The 24,172-nt window shown below is 39.6% G+C and overlaps 1 protein-coding gene across 2 annotated transcripts in view; it reads left to right on the top strand.

Moving 5' to 3' along the window:
• Positions 1–6,244: 6,244 nt before the first annotated feature.
• The window catches only part of LOC117299832 (ATP-citrate synthase-like), a 58,257-nt gene continuing 40,329 nt past the window's right edge, over positions 6,245–24,172 (top strand). For both annotated transcript variants that reach the window (XM_033783379.1, XM_033783378.1), the window contains exons 1-5: positions 6,245–6,450; positions 7,840–8,045; positions 21,002–21,124; positions 22,703–22,864; positions 24,079–24,170. In XM_033783379.1, coding sequence (XP_033639270.1) covers positions 7,893–8,045; positions 21,002–21,124; positions 22,703–22,864; positions 24,079–24,170 — 530 coding nt within the window. In that variant the 5' untranslated portion in view covers positions 6,245–6,450; positions 7,840–7,892. The remainder of the gene's footprint in view (positions 6,451–7,839; positions 8,046–21,001; positions 21,125–22,702; positions 22,865–24,078; positions 24,171–24,172) is intronic.

Genomic DNA, 24,172 nt, shown 5'->3' with positions numbered 1-24,172 from the left:
CAGAAACAGAGTCCTAACTATTGAGGCCCGTTTCTGGGGCGGAAAATGTTCAAAGCTTCATAACTCAAATCTTACCTGCAACAAGCAACTAATTTCAGCAGATTCACATTCTATGGCGGCATACATTTTTCTGCGGTGGGTTTTGGTCGTCATACATTCTTCACAAGTCCGTCATTTTAGTGAAATAATGCAGCTCCCAACGTTAAAAAAATTCCGTTTTGATCGTTTTCTCACAGTGTTGTCAGCAGCCGTGCGTACGCGTACACATTCGCGTGCAAGACGCAAGATGCAAGACGCATGAATTATTGGTCACCGTATCTTGACTTCACAGCGTTAACACGCACACGCAACGCAAGATTTGCGCGTCGTGCGTCTTGATGCGTCTTGCGTACACACGGCAGACAGAGTACGAACAAAAATGGGAATTCCTTAACGTTGTGAGCTGCATTATTTCATGAAAATGACGGATTTGTGAAGAAATACGACGATCAAAACCCACCACAGAAAAGCATATGCTGCCATGGAATATGAATCTGTTGAAGTAAGTGGTTTCTTGCAGGTAAGATTTGAGTTATGAAGCTTTAAAAAATTTCCGCCCCAGAACAGAAATGTACCCTGATATCCAGGACGTCGCTGTAAAACAATGACCACCAGGGCTAATTCAAGTCCTAGTCGTGAGTTTGACGTTTCGAAAAAGGTTTTTCTTCGTGCATTTTCCCGGCAATGTCGACGAGGTGTATTGCTGCTGGATGCAGCAAAACAACTAAAGATGGGGTCAGTTTGCAAGTCTTTTCCAGCGCTGTCATGTCCAGTTGAGCCGTCGTGCTTCGAGAATCCGGAATACACTACACATTTTGACATGAAGAGAAAAGTTCTTTTCTAAAACATGACGCCATGATCCCAACAATGCTTCCAGCTAGTGGGGAAGTCGAAGAAATTACCTTGTGAAAGACGTAACGAACCCAAAGGAGCATTTCCCTAACGTGAAAAAAATCAGGTATTGTTTCAACTATGTTTTTAGCTTGCGCCAAGGGTCACTATCTTGTGTTGGCACTGCATGCGATTCATCGTGCCTCTCGATTGAAGTCACGAACAGCGCCCTCTCGGGTCGGGCTTATTTTCAAATATTGTATTTTTAACCTGGAAACTTATGTTTTAAAACCTTAGTTAACTGTTGAGTTGGTTGGGCTCTGGTTGGGGTCGCCAAAACGCACTCCTTATTTATGAACCCATACACGTCCCTTCAGAGCCACCATAAAGATGGAGGTGGAGTTTAAAAATGAAAATAGCTGTACACGCAATTTTGCAAACTTCATTTTTTCGTCTTTCTATAGCATGGCCATGTTGATTTGTGGGAGGTGAACTTCAGTGAAGTTTTCTTGAGCTCGTTGATGTTTCATACATTAAGTTTAAAAAGATAGGTTTTGATTAGAAGTGCTTGAAAAGTCTGTCTACTTCTCTAGTACTCATACCTCACCGTGCAATGCCTCAAATGATAATCCCATAAATATACTTCTCTGTTTTTAGGCACTAAGGAGTTTGATTTTACTTAAAAAATAAACTCCACAACTTAGAGCTTCAATAAGGGGGGGGGGGGGGGCTTGGTACACTGGGACAGGTGCATGCCCGCCCCCTTATTTTGCGCGTAAAGTATTTAGCAGTTGCTGCATATACAACAAGTAAACAGCTCTACTGACAAACAATCAAGTGTTCTTATTACTAAATAATTGGTCCTTGTCCTTTGATTGCAACTATTGCCTAACTCTGTATGTAGACTTTGACTTTTTCAAGTCTTATAAGACTAATGAATAAACATATTAAAGATGCTATGTAGATTTGTGGCCCCGAACATTAAAGCCATTGGACCCTTTCGGTACAGAAAACAACAAAAAAGTTCACAGATTTACAAATAACTTACAGGGTTTACAGAAGGTATATGGTGAAAACTTCTTTTGAAATATTATTCCATGAAATGCTTAACTTTTTTAGAAAACAGTATAACAAAATCAATTCTCGTTAACGAGAATTACGGATTTATTTTAAACACATGGCATGACACGGCGAAACGCGCGGATACAAGGGAAGGTGCAAATCTGTCAACGATGGAGCACGAGTGTGAGAAGCCTTTACGGCTTGGGTTGCGGGCCCAATTAAGGGCCCGGGGAAATTTTGCATTTTAGATGCTCTGTGATGCAATCTAGGGACAATTTAGAGAGGGGATTTTGTGTCATCCTTTGCCCACAGGATTAATGCCCATATAGGGACACAGGGTTTCGTCTTACACAGTGCAAAACTTGGGCTTCATGATAAAGGTGGTCAAAAAGGTGGGAGGACATTTTGATATTGTGTCCCCCACCCTCTAAAAGGTGGGGGGTGGACATGTCCCCCTGTCCCCCCCCCCCCTGATTGACGCCCATGAGCGGCAATAGATATTAAGTAAATGGAATTCGGGCTTTCTTTCCTTTTTAAAAATAATCCTTGAATGTGTAGCCCGTTCGTCGATACTCAATAGAACCAAAAGAAAGCGCCCGCCTTAGCGCGTTAGCGCTGCTGGAATAGAACGCGCGTATGTCATGTAACCCTGACGTCATAATTAATTCCTTAAAAAAAAATTACGAAATTGTAACATTTTGCCCCTTTTTTTGACACCGAAAAAATATGTTTCCCGGATTTCCCACAGTAAAAATTTAAAAACCTAACAACAGCAAAATTCTTCAAAATACTAAAAATATGCATTAAAATCTCTAACGTAATGGGAAACAGTCAGGGTCACGGCAAACGTGAAGGGTTCATCAAAAAGGAGTTATATTCATAACACACTTTGCGCATGCGACGGTTTTTCTTTAAAATGTGCATACGGTTAAACAAATTTGACAACCCTTCATTCAGAAAAACATCTCAAGATAACCCTCCTTCATTTTAAGTGTTGTTGTTCAAATATTTACTGACGTGCTAATGAACACTCGGATTTTCTCATGAATTCTCAAAGGGTCTGGGAGCGCCTATTCTGATCACGATTTTGCAAAGAAATTCTGCGTGTCAGCTTCATTATCTCGTAGTTGTGCACTGACTGAGCCAAAGGGAATTAATGACTTGATGAACTTTTAAGAATGTTCATGATCAGTCCATGCACCAAACAGTTCATGACATGTTCATCACAACCAAGTTCATGAACTGTTCATCCATTCCATTATGGACAAGTTAAAAAAGTTTTGTGTGTTTTCATAAAAGTCAATTTATAAGCTTTCTTTGCAGTTAATGAACTCTAATGAATAATCATAACTCAACTGTGTATTAACTTAACTCACTGTTTACAAATATTGGTATACATTTTCTTCTAACTTTAATTATTTCCAGTTTCTGTATGTCAGTGACAGTATTTCCACCTAAAACTTGGTCATAGATCCGTACTTGAAGATACTGTCAACCAAAAAGGTTCTACTGCTGCTCACATTTTTACAGATGTTCTGTTCCGTTCTGTATGCCTCTTATTGGCCTAAGATTGCACCACAGAGCATCTAGAATGCAACATTTTCCTGGGCCCATAAGCGGGCCCGGACCCATGCCATAAAGGTTTCGCACTCTTGAGCTCACTCTTCGACAGGTTTACCCCCTGAAACTTGGTTCATGGTCCGCACTTGAAGATGCTGTCAACCCAAAAGGTTCTATACTGCTGCTCATATTGTACAGATGTTCTGTTCCATTCTGACAGATTTGCCCCATAAAACTTGTGTCTTAGGTCTGGTGATGATAGGGATGAAACGCCGTCTGAGCATTAGAATGCAGAAACAATATTGATATAACGAAGCTACAATTGAGTTGCTCTTTAGGTACAACAACCATGATAGCAAAAATAGGTGCATCATAGCTTGAAATAGGCATTAAATTCCAACATCTGAGAGGGGGGGAACATCACCCCTCAGATTCACTAGATTGCACTAGAGAGCATCTATGGGCTCAAAAGAATTCCGGGGCCCTACAGCGGGACCCGAACCCCACGCCGTTAAATTTATGTGTCCCCCCCCCCACACTTCAAGACGGATTGACGCCCCTGTTGCCGCTATGCAAATGTTCCACATTCAAGGATTATTTTAAAAAGGGAAAGAAAGCCCGAATTCCATGTACATATATATTGTCGCCATGCAAATGTTCCCCATTGAACGATTATTTTAAAAAGGGAAAGAAAGCCCGAAATCCATTTACTTAATATTTATTGCCGCTATGCAAATGTTCCCAATTCAATGATTTTTTTTAAAAGGGAAAGAAAGCCCGAATTCAATTTACTTAATATTTATTATATTGCCGCTATGCAAATGTTCCCCATTGAAGGATTATTCTAAACAGGGAAAGAAAGCCTGAATTCCATTTAATATTAATGCCGCTATGCAAATGTTCCCCATTGAAGGATTATTTTAATAAGGAAAAGAAAGCCCGAATTCCATTTATATATATTGCCGCTATGCAAATGTTCCCCATCCCTCTATTATTGAAGTTCTCTTCTTTGCTTGCCCACTTCGCATCCACGCATCCGCGCATCCAGTCATCCCGACTCCCATCTCTTCTCACTACTCCCCACCGCTACCTCTATTTATTGCCCATTGAAAATACCACCCTCTAATTATTGAAGTTCCCTTCTTTGCCTACCCACTTCGCATTAGTCTTGGTTCAAGACTCTCTTGGATTTGTCACAAGAGGTCGCGCTATCACCCCCAACGCGCTATCAACCACGAACCGCTATCATCAACCACGATCCGCTATCACCCGAGAACCACTATCACAGGAGAGTATTGGCACATTCGGTAAATCTCCCCCAAAATCGGGGGGAAACATAATGCGCGTGCGTAAGTTTCCCGCAGAGCCCGCCCCTTCATTTGGGGGGAGATTTAACGAATGTGCCCAGACTCTCCTGTGATGATAGCGGTTCTCGGGTGATAGTGGATCGTGGTTGATAGCGCGTTGGGGGTGATAGCGCGCCCTTTTGTGACAAATCCAGGAGAGTCTTGAACCAAGACTAACTTCGCATCCGTGCATCCGCGCATTCAGTCATCCAAACCCCCATCTCTTCTCACTTTTCCCCACCGTTACCTCTATATACATATATATATATTTATTCCCCATTAGAATAACGGCATCCATTATTGAAGTTTCCTTCTTTTGCCTGCGATGGCCACTTCGCATCCACGCATCCGCGCATTCAGTCATCCAGACTCCCATCTCTTCTCACTACTCCCCACCAGCGCCTCCCCCCCCCCATTGCTTCCCACCCCACCGTTACCTCTATTATTAATCCCCATTGAAAATACCGCCCTCTATTAATGGAAGTACTTGTATTGGTTGCTGGATACTTGGCCATATTTCCCACTCGTCACATCGCATCAAACTGCATAAAAAACCTGTCGCCGAATGTGGCCCTGTGTTCTATAGTTACTGCATGATTACATTCCCAGTAATTACATAATATTGTTCAATAGTAAACTGTTTATCATCGTCACCCATGAACCACCGGATCTTTTAAAATATGAACGATTTTCGAATAGTGGCAAAATAAAGTTAAACATTTGCGTAGAATCCTTCCGCGTTGTGAATGCACCTGCTAATCTCCTTTATCCATTAATTTTCAAGCCCCTGGGGCTTGAGGACCAGTTATTTATCTGTTTTAAATAATAAAAAAACTATATATGAATATTCATTGCTTCTTGAGGTCTTTAACCAATCAAAAACCAATCTTTTTCATAGCCTCCCACTACGTCAACAATTGTATGTCTGCATACCACGCCTATTCCGTTTGCGAATTTGATGCAGTGACGTCATTTCTTCACTAACCATTAGTGGTCAACAGAGGGCGCACTTTGAAAACAAGTTTAACTTTTACTTTTAATGGTCAGGAACCATGACAAAAATTTAAAACGTTTCTCATAAAACACATAATAATTGGTCACGTGATATATTGTCGGTGCTACTAATAATTGGCGGACTTTTTCGAGCAATGGCTCAAATGAAAGCTTGTAAATTTCTCGACCCCCCACAAAATACCTATTGAATTTTAAATCAAAATTTTTGGGTCAAATCGGCCAAAAATCTGACATAGCATCTTTAATGCCAACTCCAAACCTGGGCGGAGCTTATAAATGCCCAGTGTCCAATCACTGTGCGTGTATGGTAACTTTGACCTCGTGGCAGTGACGTGATCCAGACTACACGTGTGTGGTGGTGTGATATGGCACCATACGAAACACACGTATCGTGCACGACCAACCACCCCCACACAACACAGTACACACCATACACACACAGTGTATCTACTGTGCACGCTCGACTCAGTAGTACAGTACTTTACTGTACATATCCGGGTACCGGTTGATTCACGAAAACCAGGCGAAAGGCAACGAAGCTAACGTAAAAAACGTCTAAGAATTACACTTTCAAGAAGGTATTGAACAAATTCAGGAGGTAGGTAGCATGGAGTGTGTTTTTATCTAGTTGTATATCGCTATTAATAACAGAAGTGCTCCTTGGAAAGTGCTGCAGTACACGACTGGAAGTTTATGTCCACATATCCGTGCAGTTTTCTTTCTCAACCGTGTTGCTCTCGATAACTGTACCGAGAGGTACGGCTGGCGTCAGCGTGAGATCACGGTGTTGTCTTCGGTGATTTTTTGACCAAGTTGTAAATATTTATGTTTATACGTTCTATTTTCGTTTGATAAATATCTTCAAATGTGAGGAAGGTATAAATAATTTGGCAATTTTAAAAGGAGAGTAAATCCGACGAGAGAATGGATACATTTATCTATTTGCTGTTCAATCAAGACATATTTTTCACGACGGCTCGTGTGTATTTTGCGTGTCCGGGTTGTTTGGTCAATGTGTCAGTGACGTCATAAAGGGGGGTCCCTTGAAATTGTTTCTTCAATAACTCCGGCCAGGATCCGGGAGACGGGGAAGTGCTTCGGCTTCATTTATTTATTTATTTATGTCCATCACTTGATCAAATTCAAGGTATTGATGAAGGTTTGTAGTGTACAGGGCTTTTTTTGTCAGTTGTGTATTCTTTGTTTGTTTACATTTGAGTTACACACTGACACACATTTACACGATTTAGTACCATTAATAATACTATAGGCCTAATTATAAGTAGCCAAGTCGAGGTAAATTATCAAGAACCAGGCCTCGGCGGGTTTAAACCACTAGTTGAAAAAACGATTCAACACACTTTGATTCCCATTCATATACCTTTTCGGTCAAAAAGCATCAAAACTTTTTGTCAAAAAGTAAAATAAATGCAAAAATGATAATTGTTCAGTGATTTCTTTCAACCCAACACCCCTCCAGCTATGAAATGGTAAGGCCCTCTGGTAAACAATTCCTTATAAGGAGATTGCTGTGCGCGTCGCGTGTATCGCGTGATGTGGCACAACTGTCCCGGTAGTTGCTCTCGACCAATAGGAATGAAGAAACTGTCATATAAGCACAGGTGCAAGCTCGCGTGTCACGCCCATGTTTCAACATTTTTTACTGGTCATAATATCAAAGGTTTAAACACCCCACAATAAAGCAATATTATGGTTGTATCCTGCTAAAGTTAAGGGCGCAACCATAATAAGCAAGACTGGGACATGAGCCCACACTCTGCTGATCAGTAAAACTAGAACTTGAGCTGCATGCTTGACCTCGGCCTGTGCTCGGCCACGACACACCACACTGGCTTCTGCTTTGACAAGAGCAAAGATGCAATTGGCGCAGATGAAAATCTTTTATCCTTTTGTCTCTGACTTTCATTTAATAATAACAAAAAAATTGGCAAACCTAACAATGTATTTTCCCCTTGTTTTCTTTTAGTTGTAGAGTCAAAACGAGGACCTGTTATTAGATCAGGTAACACATAAAACAAAATGTCGGCAAAAGCCATCCGGGAAGCGGCGGGGAAAAACCTCCTCCAGAAACACCTCCAGTGTGATGTGACTGCAGCCAATAGGTGGGCTACAGTCACCGAAGATGTCAACTGGGATGAACTGACCAAAGAAAACCCATGGCTTCTCACTGAGGTATGTACATTGGTATACAGGGCTGTATGCTTCGATTTTGAAAGGGCAAGGGCACCAAGGCATTTTCTTCTTGGTGAAGGGCACCCTTTGATGAAATTGCAAAATTGTACTGGAGCATTTCAAGGGCACGAAGGCAATGACCAGAGGATACGGAGGCAATCGCCTTTGTTGCCTCCGTGAAGTATCAGGCCTGGGTATACTGTAACGTTATGCACTGAATAACTTGCAGGCCTTGATCTTCGCTCATTGAAGGGGGATAAATAAGTTTTCCTCTGGTAAGGGACACAATTCTATGGGAAAATGGAAGTTTGTATTGGAACCTTGCAGAGGGCACAACAGCAAAAGCACACCGCACAACAGCAAATGCTCCGACAGCCCTATGTTCCGACACCCTAAGTAATGTTCCAACACCCCTAGTGTATTTTCTTATAGATTCCTAACCCTAACTCTTAAAGGCAGTGGACACTATTGGTAATTACTCAAAATAATGATTAGCATAAAACCTTTCTTGGTGACGAGTAATGGGGAGAGGTTGATGATATAAAACATTGTGAGAAACGGCTCCCTCTGAAGTGCCATAGTTTTCGAGAAAGAAGTAATTTTCCATGAATTTGATTTCGAGACCTCAGATTTAGAACTTGAGGTTTCGTAATCAACCATCTAAACGCACACAACTTTGTGTGACAAGGGTGTTTTTTCTTTCATTATTGTCTGGCAAGTGCGATGACCGATTGAGCTCAAATTTTCACAGGTTTGTTATTTTATGCATATTGTTGAGATACACCAACTGTGAAGGCTAGTCCTTGACAATTTCCAAGTGTCCACTGCCTTTCACCTAACCCTAAAACGTAAATCACAAGGATGTTATCAGAATATAAGGGTGTCCGAATATAGTGCAGAGATGTGCTGCTGGAAGTGTTGGGTTACATTACATGGATGAAGGTGTATTTAGCCTATTGATTTAAAACAAAAAAGAATGCCAAACTGAGTATTCTCAAATAGACATCATACATGTAGTCTCTAAACACCCACCCCAACCACATGCAATCTGCCTGGACTGTCTACATCACCCCCCCCCCCCCTCCCCACCCACACCCACCTCAGCTCATCATAGCTGAAGTAAAGCGTTTCAGACTAAATGGTGTGACATTTACATTGCAGGGCAATTCAAATAATTGGGTCTACCCCTTGACTGCAGTAAAGCCTCCAAGCCTCCTGTGGAGATTTGAAGGCAGTGGCTTAATCAGCTAGCCCCTAATCTCATCAGTCAATGCTTGCAAATTCATTATCTCTTCTTGGTAAACTTGATGCAGAGTCTATTGCTAAATATCCAGCTCTGGATGGGTCCATTAGTTGGCACGGGAAAGCCTGTACAGAAACGGCCTTGTGGAGTTACATCATTCAGATGTTGCAACATGTTGGTAGTTCAGCAGCAACTTCGAAATAAATTGTTTTGACGCACACACCTGACCCACCCCAAATTTTGATTTCTAAATTATATTTATGGCTTCATATTATACACTGAAGAACAAAGTAATGCCTCAAGTGAACCAGATATTTGAGATCAAATGTCTCCAACATCAGTAGTTTTCAACGGCTTTTAAAACAAATGACTTAACAGTTAAGTCAGGAATGATGACGGTCTTTGGCAGCTGGGTACTTTTTTGTTTCAAGATTCTTCTCCGATTGTTTTAAATATTCATATTAAATAATTTTTTTTTAGATTTTCAGTAAATTTCTTTTGACACACCTGACCCCCAAACCACCCCAGAACACACTAATTTTAACATGAGTATTCTAAATGACCTGTAAAACAAACTTACATGTAGGTCATATCCGAAGGCTGTGACTAAAGCTACGGCTATGACTGTGTGTTGCTTTTAGCACGTACTATACTCCAGTGCATGTTGAAGTTTAAATCTAGCCCATTCATAAACGGCACCACTCAGAGGTTTTTGCTGATGGTCTCAAAATTCTCAATGTCTACTTTATGCCTTGATTAGGTTAGTTTTAACTAACATATAATTGCAATGTGTTACTGTTGCAATTTACAATGTGCCTAGTTTTTATAATCCTAAAACAAACAAGCTGTCATCAGATTTGTAGATAATGTGGACACTGCTTGAGGTCTGGCATTCCTTATGAAGGCAACAACCACATGCCGGCAATATCAATTTTACTGCATTGCGTGGTGCAACATCTAGTGAGCTGATTTAATTTAATCTAGTAGTTTTAGAGTGGTTTAAAGGCAGTGGACACTATTGGTAATTACTCAAAATATTTATTAGCATAAAACTTTTCTTGCTTGGTGACAAGTAATGGGGAGAGATTTATGGTATAAAACATTGTGAGAAACGGCTCCCTCTGAAGTGCCATAGTTTTCGAGAAAGAAAATTTTTTTCACGAAGTTGATTTTGAGACCTCAGGTTTAGAACTTGAGGTCTCGAATCAACCATATAAAACGCACACAACTTCGTGTGACAAGGGTGTTTTTTTCTTTAATTATTATCTCGCAAGTTCGATGACCGATTGAGCTCAAATTTTCACAGGTTTGTTATTTTATGCATATGTTGAGATACACCAACTGTGAAGGCTAGTCTTTGACAATTACCAATTGTCCCGTGTCTTTAATGGTTGCTGCTGCACATGACATGTTTCAATTAATGCAATAGAATTAACCATTTTGAGGTAAGGCGGACGCAAAAGGAGTGTACTGTTTGGTTTGGGTGTATACAGACAAATTTACCCAAAACTAATTAAGTGTTAATAGCATTGTGTCCGCCATATCTCAAAAAAGCATAAGGGTCTACTGATTCATTAAATGTCCCTTTGAATTTAGCTTGAGGTTATGTCAAACTACATTGATTTTGTATTATAAATTAAAGGAACGTTATAGAATTGGTAAGAAACAAAAATCGTGAAGATCACAGATTTACATCAAACTTACACGGTCTATTAAATGCTGATGAATAGTTAGCATCCCTTAAAATATTTCTGTCCGAAATTTTCTTTTTTTTGGAGAAATGAATAATCCAATTTTACCTTTGGAGTTTGGAGTTTATCGCTCAGTGAGCGTTTACTTCATTTTTGTTTTGGCATCGATGCAATGCAAAATTTTGTAATAGTTTTTTTCACTATTCTCTCATGACACAGTTGGCCGATCGATCTTAAATTTCTACAGGTTTGTCAGTTTATGAATGGTGGATTACATAAAGTGCATACATTGCCATCAAATTTTTGCTAGCAAAACCAATTCTGTAATGTTCCTTTAAAGAGCCAATAAAGGATGATCTCAATGTGTCAACTATTACCTTTTTATGGCCAAATAGACATCGCAGATACATGAACATGTAACGGTTAATAACCATTTTACTCTCAAAATTTGCATTTAGTAATAAATAACTGAGTCAAAAATGCACCCGGCTGCGCGGCTTTTTCAGCCGAGAGTCAAAAACGGCTTATCTACATGTATTATAATGACCCTGGATGCCAGTAACGATTATCCCCTATTAGTTTTGAACACAGTTCTCCAGTTTTTGCATTTCCACACCAAATAGCTGCCACTGACGTCACGATTCCTTTGTCGCGCGGGCTTGTTTTACCCCACGTTTTTCAGAAATTTGGCATGGAGCGTTCTGGAGAAAAACCCATTTTTACCATGTTTAACGTGAGGTAAAAGACTCGTTATATTTTGTATGTTTCCTGGATGGACTGCAGCTGTTAGGAAACTGTAATATCTATTTATTTGAGATCATCCTTTATTGGCTGTTTAAATACATGTAACTGCCCTAGACAGCTCAATGGACAAGCTTCATGTAGTGCTATCCCTTCTATAAAGTAATCCAGTAATTGGGTGGGGCTGGGTGGGATACCATATCATGGTGGGTTGTCTGGGACATGATTGTGTGCTGTACGACTCAAAGGGGGCTCCAAGAAGGTCAAATTCAGTTTAAATGTACACACACATTAGCTTACATAAATGCCTGCAACCATGGAACTCCTACTGTCCCTTTTTTGTTTATATATACTCTTTAACTTTTTTGTAACAGCTCCCATTGGTTTTGTACACAAGTTTTCCAACTGTGGACCTTTCCCGACCCGTGGACTCTATTGTCCTATTTTGTTATAGGTCCCCGGTTTGGATGTACCTACCGGTACTCATACTACCGGTACTCATGTGTTATTAGGATAGTGGGTGCAATCGTATGGGTTTGTTCACCATAATGGAGCCATGGTGTGACATTAAAATTTTGTAAAAATGGGAAGGTTTCTTGTTTCAAATCAATACCCTCGACTAGGCACAGTCCAAAAGTTATCACATGGTCTATGGACCCATTAGTGTGGGACAGAACAACACACACTTCATTGACCTGCACAATTTGAATGAAATGGCTTGCAGTTTTCATGATACATGAATGTAGTGTACTTGGTTATGAAACAAAACGGAAGAGCTGAATTTTTGCTGGTACCATGAGAAAAATGAGGAAAACTATTTGAGGAAACTGATTTGTCCATTCATAAATATCTTGGTCAGACCAAAGAGCAAGGACTATGGTCAGACTCACAACTTCACAGGGAAATTTTGATTTCTATTAGTATTATGAGTATGGTGTACCAAGGCAGTGACTACATTGTATGGGCATGGAGGGTGCCTTGATGAAGCAGTAGAGATTAGGACAGTTAAATACAAATTTGATGTATATTCTTCATACTTTTTGGTTTCCCCTTTGTAAAAATCTGAGTTTTCTTTATTATTTTGGTCGTTTGAGTTTATTAGAGCAATGTTCATTTTATGTAGTTGGCCCTTCAGTTACTGTTTCCATCTGACAATAGCCTCTGTGGCATAACATATTTGGAGTGTTGAGGTTAAGGAAGGGCCAATTTTAGATCAATGTGTCGTTGTTCCTACCTTTTTCTAAGTCAAAGGGTAAGTTCATGCTATTATTTAAATTGGAAGGAGCTTGACACTAAGTGATAGTCCCTGCAGCAGTAATTATTAAAAAGATTGTTTTTGTTTCACTGGAGCTTAAATCAAAAGGAGATTGTTTTTTAACACTCTGGCTGAATACTTGATTTTTGGACTGTGATAAACCTGTACTCTCTCCAGTGAATGACCTAGCCATGGCAACGCGTTGGCTGAACCAGATGGTAATTTGACGCTAATTGCAATCAATTACACTTGCATAAATTCCAACCAAGCTGTGTCTGGTTGGGTTTGTGTATCCTAACTTTGAAATAGCCTACTGCACAAGTATTATTATATAATTCTGGAAATGAAGGATGCCTCTTAAGTGAACTTTTAAAATCATTTTAGCTCGCAAGCCTGAAGAGACCTATATAAACAAGGGTGCTTACTAACTGTACGTGAACCAGAAACACCGGGGTAAACCCAGGCTACCCTTCAACACTTTTGTTCTGTTTTTTTGTTGTGCACTACCAATCCTACATGAAGTACACAGGACCTATAGCTTAATGTCCCATCCGAAGGACAAAACAAAAATGGTAAAGTATCTTGCTCAAGGACTCAAGTGTCATGATCAGGATTCGAACCCGCACTCTGCTGATCAGAAACACAGGAGCTTGAGTCAGGGCCCAATTTCATAGAGCTGCTTAAGCAGAAAAAGTAGCTTAGCACAACAGATTTTTGCTTACCAGGATAAGGATACCAATTAAACTACCATGTCACAGGCACAATTTGTGACGAGTATCCTGCTCATTTCTGCTAAGCAGAAATTTTTAAGCAATATTTTAGCCCCAGCTTTTAAAAGCAGCTCTATGAAATTTTGCCCTGGTGCTCCTTACACTGCTCGGCCATGACGTGCCATAGTTAAGCATTGCATTGACTTTTGACAGAACACCTGACGGAGGTGCTAACTCTCCTAGATTCTGCAGAAAGCTTTCTTAAATATAAGCCAAGAATCTTGCCTTGTTCTGATGTATAAACGCATTGAAAATCTCCCAAATCATGTTAATTTTTCCCCGAGAATGTAATTCTAAATTGAAGTTGGCAGCTCTGACCTTACTGTTAAATGCAGTGTTGTTTTTGAATTGAAAGAGGATTCAACTGCTTTATTATTCATAATTTTGTTGCCACACAATTGCTGCACTGCATTTCAAACTACAACTCCTTGTGTATTATGCACACATGGTGCCTTATGTGCACGTATTGTGTATGTTTTTATAGAAACATAATGCTTCTGCCAAAGGCTGAGTTGGGTATATGTATGGGATGCAGAAGCGCTATATTTTCTACAGGTATTCTACGAGCACGCTTGCGATATGGGCATTGCTGTGTACATGTACACTGTATGTACATGGATCATACTCCTTGTTGCTGTTTGATCAACCAATCAGAATTGAGAATTCAAGTTTGCTTGAAGATAAAGAGTTACACGTAATGCTTCTATTCATTGCAGTCCCAAATTCGAGGATCTACTTGCAAATAGCTGATCGCTCAAGGGTCGACTACAACACACCCATTCATAAGATGCATTTTGTTTAATTAAAATAATGTAAATTCATTCCCCTTCAAAGAAACACAGTATCCGTACACATCCATCATCAGCATATTCCATCTCTCTCTCCCCCCCCCAACTCTGGAAAGTTCAGAGCCATAAAATCTCTTCCCTTGCAATCCAATCTCGGGTAAACTGTACAAATTAGATTAGCGAGATGACAGCTTAGGGGGGGGGGGGGCGGTTGGACGGAAGAGGATAGAAAACTCTATTACCGATACAGCCAAGAAGGATATGATGGAGGGTCGTGTCCCCCCCTTGTCCAAACTCGGATGACTTTTCTTGAAGACGGCGCGACGGCAGCGGCGTGTGAGTGCCAGTCAAGGCAAAATTGATGGAGTTGATGTTTCTCCTCTTACATGTTGAAGATAATTGATTGCAGCGACTTGGATTTCAAGAAGCGAGTCCTATAAATGTGCATGGACATGTGCATTCAGTGTATCTAGGACACATTAACAATGTGTATGTTGACGTGCCGTCTTGGTAAATAATGTCGTGTACATGTATCTTTTAGTACAGTGCTGTGTTGAAATTTCAAAATGAAAATGAAAACACAAGTCACACAACTCTTCCTTAACACTGCACAGACATGCATTACAATTTACACCCATACTATTTAAAAGTTTTGCTGGTGGGGAGTGGTCTGATAACAAGTGGTCGGGATAATTTACAAATATCGGATTTTTCAAAGTGATTATAAATATTCTATGACGATGCACGAACGAAATGTTACATCATTCAACACACAGATCATTTAAAAAGATTTTTGACAGTAAACACTGTGTGGTTATAGCAAAAAACAACAGTTTTTATCCACCAAAATTTGAATCCGACATGCGTACAACATGTAACTGTCAATAATGTCTCTCAGACTATATATTCCAATTAAGGATTGTTCAGCCTGCATGGACAAAATCATTCAAATTTTTGGAGATATTTCCCCCCAAAAAGCGACCACCTCTTGAAATGAAATTTTCACAGGTTAGTTATTTTATGTTAAGCCTATATTATCATTGAAACAAACAAACAAACAAACAAACAAACAAACAAACAGTTGGTTTCCAATTACCAAATGTATACAGTCCCTTTAAACCCCTCTAACATGTATAATGTATAATTAAATAAACAAGAGTCTTTAAGTGGTGAGCAAACAGTAAAGCATCTGGCTACTGCTGTGGGACTGTTTTTATGGAGGTGTTTGTAACATCAGATTCGTTTTACTTGCAGGCGCAGTAAAATCATGTTCTTGGGGAGGGTGCAGGGGAGCCAATTTACTGACTGTCGTTTTGCGTGGGGAGGGGGTGCAAGTTTACAGCCAAGATTTGGTAAAGAAAACAGGTGTGCAAATACAGTGGAAATGTAAAAACTGGGTGTCTAAATTTGCACTTACAATCAGTTTTATAATGGATTAAATAGGCTGTCAAAATTGAAAACAGAAGACACCCCAAACACCCCTCTTGCTAACAGACGGGTTGTTTGGGAGCTGGTTTGCCGGTAGGTCCTGCCCCTCTAATACAATCTAGCAATGTTTGAGAAGATTTCACAAGGGATTTCACTACAGTTCCACTATTGTCATTGCAGACAAACAAAAGTGCACTTTGTATAAATTAAACAACCATGCTAAAATAAAGCAAGGGACCCCTGCTAAATTGCTTTCATGTGAAAAGGGCTGAACAGTATCCAATTTCACTAAACTCATCAGGCAGGGCCAGCATAAATACTTTTAGCATTATAACCAAAAGACAATTATCACAGTCCCGTGACAAATTGAAATGGATTTTTCCTTGTCGTTAGTCCCTGACTGAGTTGGTGTGTATGGATACATAACCACACCAACAGCAACCCCGGGGTAGTGTGTACAGCGCATAATGCTAATTAGTACAGTTTGAAGTATGGGTGCTTCCGTTAGCAGGTAGGCCAGATGGCTAGATTGTTTTACAGCGGCTGTGTTTCTTCTGTGTTTTTTTAAAGTTTTTTTTTAAGCGGGTATTTCTAACTCACAATCCATTGCTACAGTGCATCATCTTTAATGCATTTCTATGCTTGACAATTTATGTTTTTCCTCGAAGCATTGGCGGTCGTGTTTCTGCATCTTGTGAATGTATAAAGACTGACATTTTCTACCATTGAAACCCCCCCCCCCCAATGAATAAATAAACAAATAAGTTTGTAAATAAGATAAATAAATAAATAAACAATAATAATACAAATAAACATAGTTTGTTTTTACTTTTACCCTGATGTGCATATAAAGCACTGTACAATGTATCCAGTACTCCCAAGTTCTTTGAAAAAAAAATCGACAGGCAACTCACTCGGGTGGGATTCGAACTCAAGACCTTTGCACTGCTAGAGTAGATGACTTTGAATCCCACTCCTCAAGTGAACTGCCTGTGTATCACAGAACTTTGGGAAAGTACTGAGATGAAATTTCATGCCTGCACCATCACAACAGAAACAAGTAAAGTTATAAAGGCAGTGGTAGTCACTCAAAATCATTAGCATAAAACCTTACTTGGTAACGAGTAATGGGGAGAGGTTGATAGTATAAAACATTGTCAGAAACGGCTCCCTCTGAAATAAAGTAGTTTTCGAGAAAGAAGTAATTTTCCACAAATTTGATTTTGAGACCTCACATAATTTTATTTAGAATTTGAGGTCTCGAAATCAAACATCTGAAAGCACACAAGTTCGTGTGACAAGGGTGTTTTTTTCTTTCATTATTATCTCGCAACTTCGATGACCGATTGAATTCAAATTTTCACAGGTTTGTTATTTTAAGTGAGATACAGCAAGTAAGAATACTGGTCTTTAACAATTACCAATAGTGTCCAGTGTCTTTAAAATGAATATTAGAACAAACAACCCTATCAGTGACAGATGCAATAGGCTGTGTACACATCATATGACTGTGAGTGATGCAGGTTCTACACTGTGGCTGCATACACTGTGGCTGCATAGAGCCACTGGCTGTGTATAATAAATAATTTGCATGGTTAGGCCCCTGATGTAAATTAATGCCAGTGGCTAATTTGTATAGATTGGAGTTTGCTTTTTATTGCCCTTGCAAGTCTGTCTGGCAGCAGCGTCTGTGAGAATTATGTCAGGTGGTGATTTAAAATGTCTCCTCTGGATCTATAGTCCAGGGCCTACAATGTAATTTCATAGAGCTGCTTAAGCACAAGATTTTGCTTAGTAGAATCAGATTACCGGCCAAGACTCCACTCATTCTAAGTAAACAACAGCTAAATACCAGTCATAAGCAATGTATATTGCATGAAATTTTTGTCAGTAACATTTGTAAAATAAGCGAGCTATTTTCGTGCTTTTATAAGCAACATTTTTGCTTTAAGCAGCTCTATGAAATTGGCCCCAGGCTATGCAAGTCCAGAAGCAAAGCAAATGATTGGTAGTTTATAAAAATAAAAGATGAATTTGAATCTGAAACCTAACTGCTTATCAAACAGTGTTCACCCTCAAGCCCCTTTCACATGAGAGCATTTTAGCAAGGGTCCCTTGCTAAATTGTAGCATGGTTGTAAAATTTTACAAAATGTTCCTTGTGTGAAAGGACAACAATTGTTTCTACTGTCCAAGTTCTCTTGCAAAATATTGCTACATTTTACAACCATGCTAAAATTCAGCAAGGGACCCCAGTTAAATTTCTGTCTTGTGAATAGCACTTCAGTAGGTCCGGACTCCCCTGGCAAAATAGCAGTTAAAAGACACAAGGACCAGTCACAATTCTCTCCTAGTGGTCCTGCTAGCTTTATCAGTGATGGAAAACTCCCTGATTCACTGGGTCATTCCACCATGACGTGTGCATGATTTTAGTCCTGCCCCTTTTCCGCTGTATTTAATCACTGACTATCACAGAAACGGTTTTTGCCTGGTACAATTTGTTCCTTGTAATTAGTGGTGCACAAATTGAATTTGCACATTAATGTATTTGAGTGTTGAAAATAAACTTTTGAATGTAACATGGACACGTTGTCTGTGTTAAGTCACATTTTCATAATAATTTCCATTAAAATGCGTTAAAACAATGTATACTTCATCAAACATTTCCTTCCTCAAAGGAGAATGTTACACAAAATAATTGGGTCAAATAAGTGATTTCTTTTCATTGACCAGTTGAAAAGAGCACACTTTGTTCAACATGGTTGAATGGCCCCACTGGTGAAATAGCTGATGGACTGGTGAAACGACAAACTACTCCCTAACTGGTCCAACATTTTTTAGCTTATGAATTTGATCTCTGCTGATGTTTTTATCATGTGATAAAGTACCTCCAGACATCACCTCGTGTCACCTTTAAAGTTTCAAAGTTCACTTTACAGATTTAGACATGATGGTCCGACATGACAATCACGCTTAAACAAAGCATAGTCTATCCATGTATTCCTGTTCAATAGTAGATAATGACAAGACAATCACGCTTAAACAAAGCACAGTCTATATCTGTTAAATTATTTAACAGATATAGACTGTGCTTTGTTTAAGCGTGATTGTCTTGTCATTATCTACTATTGAACAGGAATACATGGATAGACTATGCTTTGTTTAAGCGTGATTATTGTGTCACAATCTATTAATAGATTGTGACACAATAATCACGCTTCAACAAAGCACAGATATCTGTTTATTAATACATGTAGATCGTGCTTGCCTGGAAATAACTAACTAACCATGGCTGATAAGAAACATTGTCAAGGGGACCACACATCCGTCACCTTCGCAATTTTCCTTATGGTTGGAATTTTTTCTTTAAACTACCTAAAAACACCCAAAAAGTTTTGTGCATAATGCAGATCGATTTCCCGCTCTTTTACCTTCCCCCTTCCTCCTCCCGTCCCGAATCAAAAGCTCCCTAATGACAAACTAAGGAGAACCCCAACATATGAATAGCTCATTTGGTAGAGCGCCGGCACGTTACTCAGGAGGTTCTGGGTTCAAATCCAGCTCTAGCCTAGTACAAAGTTTGTTGTTCAACCCCAAATCATTGTAAAAGTTTACCTAGTCAGTTTCCCTCGTGGTTTATTTTTTTTAAACTACATGTAGGCAGAGGAAGAATTTTTATCTTCCAAAACCAATCATGCATCCCTTTAAGAATGTTGATCAGTTAATCCCTTCTTTTAAAGGAAATTCCTTTTGAAAATAGTTTTTGAGGAGAGATAACATTGTATTTTAAAACTTATGGTATAACTTGTAAGATTAGTACTAGTACTGCTTATCTACAATAACAACAACAGACAAAATGCCTATCCATTTTTAGAGTGTCACCCACCTACCTCCATGATATGACAAGATATGAAAAGAATGAAACTAGCCCATATACATGTAGAGTGTAGGTCCTCATGAACGATCGGTTTGGAGCAGCAGATTCAAGTCCTGGTGGTTTAGTCATTGGGTGTGAGTTCGAATCCCGGGCACGACACTTGTGTCGTCCAGCAAGACGTTTCATTATAATTGCTTCTCTTCACCCAGGAGTATAAGTGGGTATCTGCGAGAGTAGAGGTTGAATCTTTAATCTTTATATTGTGTTTGAAAAAGCCTTCTGAGTGCCACTGCAGCCCAGGGCTGTAGTATATGCAACATGTATACTCCCCAGAGATACTTTAGATTAATATTGCGTGATACTCCATGCCAAAACTAGGCACTAGCCAAAAGTTACTGGCCCAACACCAAAACTACTGGCCTTGGGCCTTTGGTGAAATGTCAAATTCGATTCCTGGTTAGTATTTAAAAAAAAATATAGAATACTTTAAAGGGATGCTGCAGTGAATTCAAATAAAACAGTTAATTTTGCTGTCATTTATTTCTGATATACACATGTATTGAACATCAATAATATGTGTTTTGTTTATTCCCGACATATCTGACTTGCGTAATTAGCGATCAAGTCATGCCCCCCACCTTTGTGGATTGTTACCGCCCCCTACCATCGACGTCACGTCGGGAATTCAAACATATCATCAGCAAAAAGAGTCTGGTCCCTAACTACACGCGCCTAGGTACCAGGCCACACAGTGCACTCGCTCTGTATGTACACAGCCAGGGGGCCTGACGGCTCAGGTTACCGACATGACGTCACGTTTATGCAAATGAAGGCTCCCTTTTAGGGGCGGGGTGGGTTCCCCTTATCTCTTGAAAACCATTTTTAAAATACTTGCGCATTTAATAAAAAATATAAAAAAATATTCCAGGTTTAAAAAGTCATGTTTAATCGTTTAAATGAATAAAAAAAACTCTGCAGCCACCCTTAAACACATCCCCGTCTCATTATCTTCACAATTTACTAATTTCAAGAACTGCCTGATTTTGATGCCCCTTTCATTTTTTTTCCAGAGGTCGTCTGAAGTTTCATGACTGAACTTCTCTGAAAATTATAAAGTCTGAGAATAATCCATTTTTTTCTTCTTCATAACTTCCCTACATGCAGAAGTTGGTCGTCAAACCTGACCAGCTGATTAAAAGAAGAGGCAAGCTGGGATTGATCAAAGTCGGCGTTGACTTACAAGGTGTCAAGGAATGGCTGACAACGAGGCTCGGAAAAGAATTTGCCGTGAGTGTTTGCTTTCGTTGTCAATCTCCATATTTTGTAGTTTGTAAGCTTTTGTATATTCCTGCTGGAGGCTCACAAAAAGGAAGGTACATGCATACGATTAATAATGATAATAATAATTGTGGCTTCTTATAAAGCGCACATGTCTGTCACCCAGTGGCGCTGTAACATACAGTATTTCCTGCCAGATGTGGGACTACCTAATTCTGATAGCACCATGTAATGCTTTACAAGATGCTGTGGCGCAATTTGCTGCCGATCGGACCAGGAACACCGGGGCGAACCCCTTCTCTTTTCGATAAGTGCAGTGGGTTCTTTTACATGCGTTACATAACATAACATGCGTTAGTAATTACTCTTAATATTAATGGCAATAAAGACTTACGTGGTCAAGAGCACTCAAGGGTTTTGGGTAAGGGGCTACATGTACAGTACAAGAAGAAATATATTAAAGGCAGTGGACACTATTGGTAATTACTCAAAATAATTATTATCATAAAACCATTCTTGATTACGAGTAATGGGGAGAGGTTGATAGTATAAATATTGTGAGAAACAGCTGCCTCCGAAGTGACGTAATTTTCCACAAATTTGATTGAAGCCCTCAGAGTTAGAATTTGAGGTCTCAAAATCAAGCATCTGAAAGCACACAACTTCGTGAGACCATGGTGCGACAAGGGTCGTTTTTTTCTATCATTAATATCTCGCAACTTCGTCGACCGATTGAGCTCAAATTTCCACAGGTTTGTTATATTAAGCATATGTTGAGATACACCAACTGTGAAGACTAGTCTTTGACAATTACCAATAGTGTCCAGTGTCGGGAGAGCCGAAGTAGTGGGACTTGATGTTCCTCTTAAAACAGTCTAGATTGTAGGATGGAGGGAAACATGCACTAGGCAAGGAGTTCCAAAGAGTGCAGGATGTTAAGAGCAAAGCTGTTGGAATGGCCATTTGTTATACAACTCAGCAAATCAAAAGTGTATGGGTGAGAAGAAGCAGATAGCCTGGTGTCATCCTAAAAGCAGAAAATACTGCTTGACACATTTCTTTGCTAAGCAGAAATGAAACGGGGCACCATTCTCTACAATGTAAACTTATGTAATTTTGGCTGGTAACATGTTTCTGTTGACCAATACATTTCTTTGCTTAGGAAGTTTCTGTGCTTACAGGCTTTTATGAAATTGGCCCCACATAGGAGGAACCAGGTCTGAAACACTGATGACACATTTTATGCATCATGAAAATATCGGTAGAACTGACTGAGACTGGCAAATTTGTGTCCACTTTTGTGCACACCAGTTTTTGGCGGGTTGTCTTTTTTTAAATGCTGCTTTTCCAATTCCTGTTTGTCTGTTTAGCTCAAGTTTTATTTTTATTATTGTATTTTAAAATAATATACATGTACATGTATATATAGTTAATGTTTTTTTTTTTGTAAACCTGTGACTTTTTGTTTGGTGATGTATTTTTTTTAAATATACCAATTTTGAATTGAATTTAATTGAAATTAAATAGCTTGTTATCAAGAAAATGAAGAAAGTTGTACGTAATTCAAACTTTTTTTGCCAATTGCAGATTGGGGAGGCCAAGGGGAATCTCAACAACTTCATCATCGAGCCGTTCATCGCCCACAAGCCGGCCGATGAAGTCTACATCTGCATCTACTGCCTGAGGTCATGTGATGTCATCCTCTTCCATCATGAGGGAGGGGTGGACATTGGTGACGTGGATGCCAAGGTGATTGTCAGGATTATTGGGGGGGGGGGGGGGGGTTAGGGCAGGGTTCTGCCCAGGATTTCTTTAATGGTGAAAAAAACGTTTCCCTGGAAACCATTGTGAGATGGATCAGTTACATGGTAGATCATATAATTAGACTCAAATCAAAGAAGTGCTCAAAATGAATGGCTTCGGATACCATTTTTACTGGTAAAATACCCAATTTTACATTTCGTTGAAAACCTTTGAAAGGAACTTGCAAGTGTAATTAAAAAATGTGGAAAATGTATGGTGGTGGGAAACAGAGGAAATTCTTCCAGTGGTGGTTGGGAAATCCTGAGCGCGGGCGGGTTTTCTAGCACCGACCCCTGTGGGCAGAGCCCTGTTATGTTTTTAGATGATGTTCCCGTCAAGGGATCTCAACAAACTCTCACAAGGGGATATAAAAACACCGAGCTGGCAACAGCCATACTCTCCCATACAAACATTGGCTGAAAGGAACACGTTGCCTTGGATCGGTCGAGTTGGTCTATAAAAAGCGTTTGAAAACCGTTTGTTATGAAATGCATATGGTTGGAAAGATGTTTTAAAAGTAGAATACAATGATCTACACAAATACGCCTCAAAATTGCGTAGTTTTCCTTTTACCTTGTCGACTAACACGGTCGGATTTTTGACTCCCATAAATGGCCGACCGTTTTAGTTAGCTAAGCAAAAGGAAAACCACGCAATTTCGAGGCAAATTTGTGTGGATCATTGTATTCTACTTTTAAAACAACTTTCCAACCACATGCATTTTATAACAAACGGTTTCAAATGCTTTTTATATACCAACTCGCCCGATCAAAGGCAACGTGTTCCTTTAATGTCTATGATTATGAATTGCACAAATCAAGAAAATGTGATTCAGTAACTAGACGATAATCCCTAATATCTGATGAATAAAGCAATTTATTAAATTCAATTCAAATATTCTAGTCATCGTGAAATCAGCAGTGAGCTTGGCAGGATTTGAACATACAACCGTGTGATTGCAAGTCCTGCAGTCTTACCACTTAACCATGGTGACAGTGGAAACTACTTTTTTTTGTATATCAACCAAGGGTTTCTACTTTGTGCATCGTGGCTGAGCGGTCTAGTTTACAAGATCCAACCTTGAAGTGGTTGTCCGACCTTCTGAGTTTGGCTTATCGCGTAACAAATAATAATGGTTAGTTTTCTGCTTCTTTCAACAGGCTTTGAAGTACGAGGTTGGACTGAATGAAGATGTAACGGCCAGCACTGTTAAGGAGAAACTGCTGGGTAAAGTACCCAAGGGAAAACAAGAGT

Source organism: Asterias rubens, chromosome 15 (assembly GCF_902459465.1).
Source record: "Asterias rubens chromosome 15, eAstRub1.3, whole genome shotgun sequence".
Lineage (NCBI taxonomy): Eukaryota > Metazoa > Echinodermata > Asteroidea > Forcipulatida > Asteriidae > Asterias > Asterias rubens.
The sequence above is the reverse complement of the archived record's forward strand: the minus strand, read 5'-3'. Positions and strand labels throughout refer to the sequence as shown.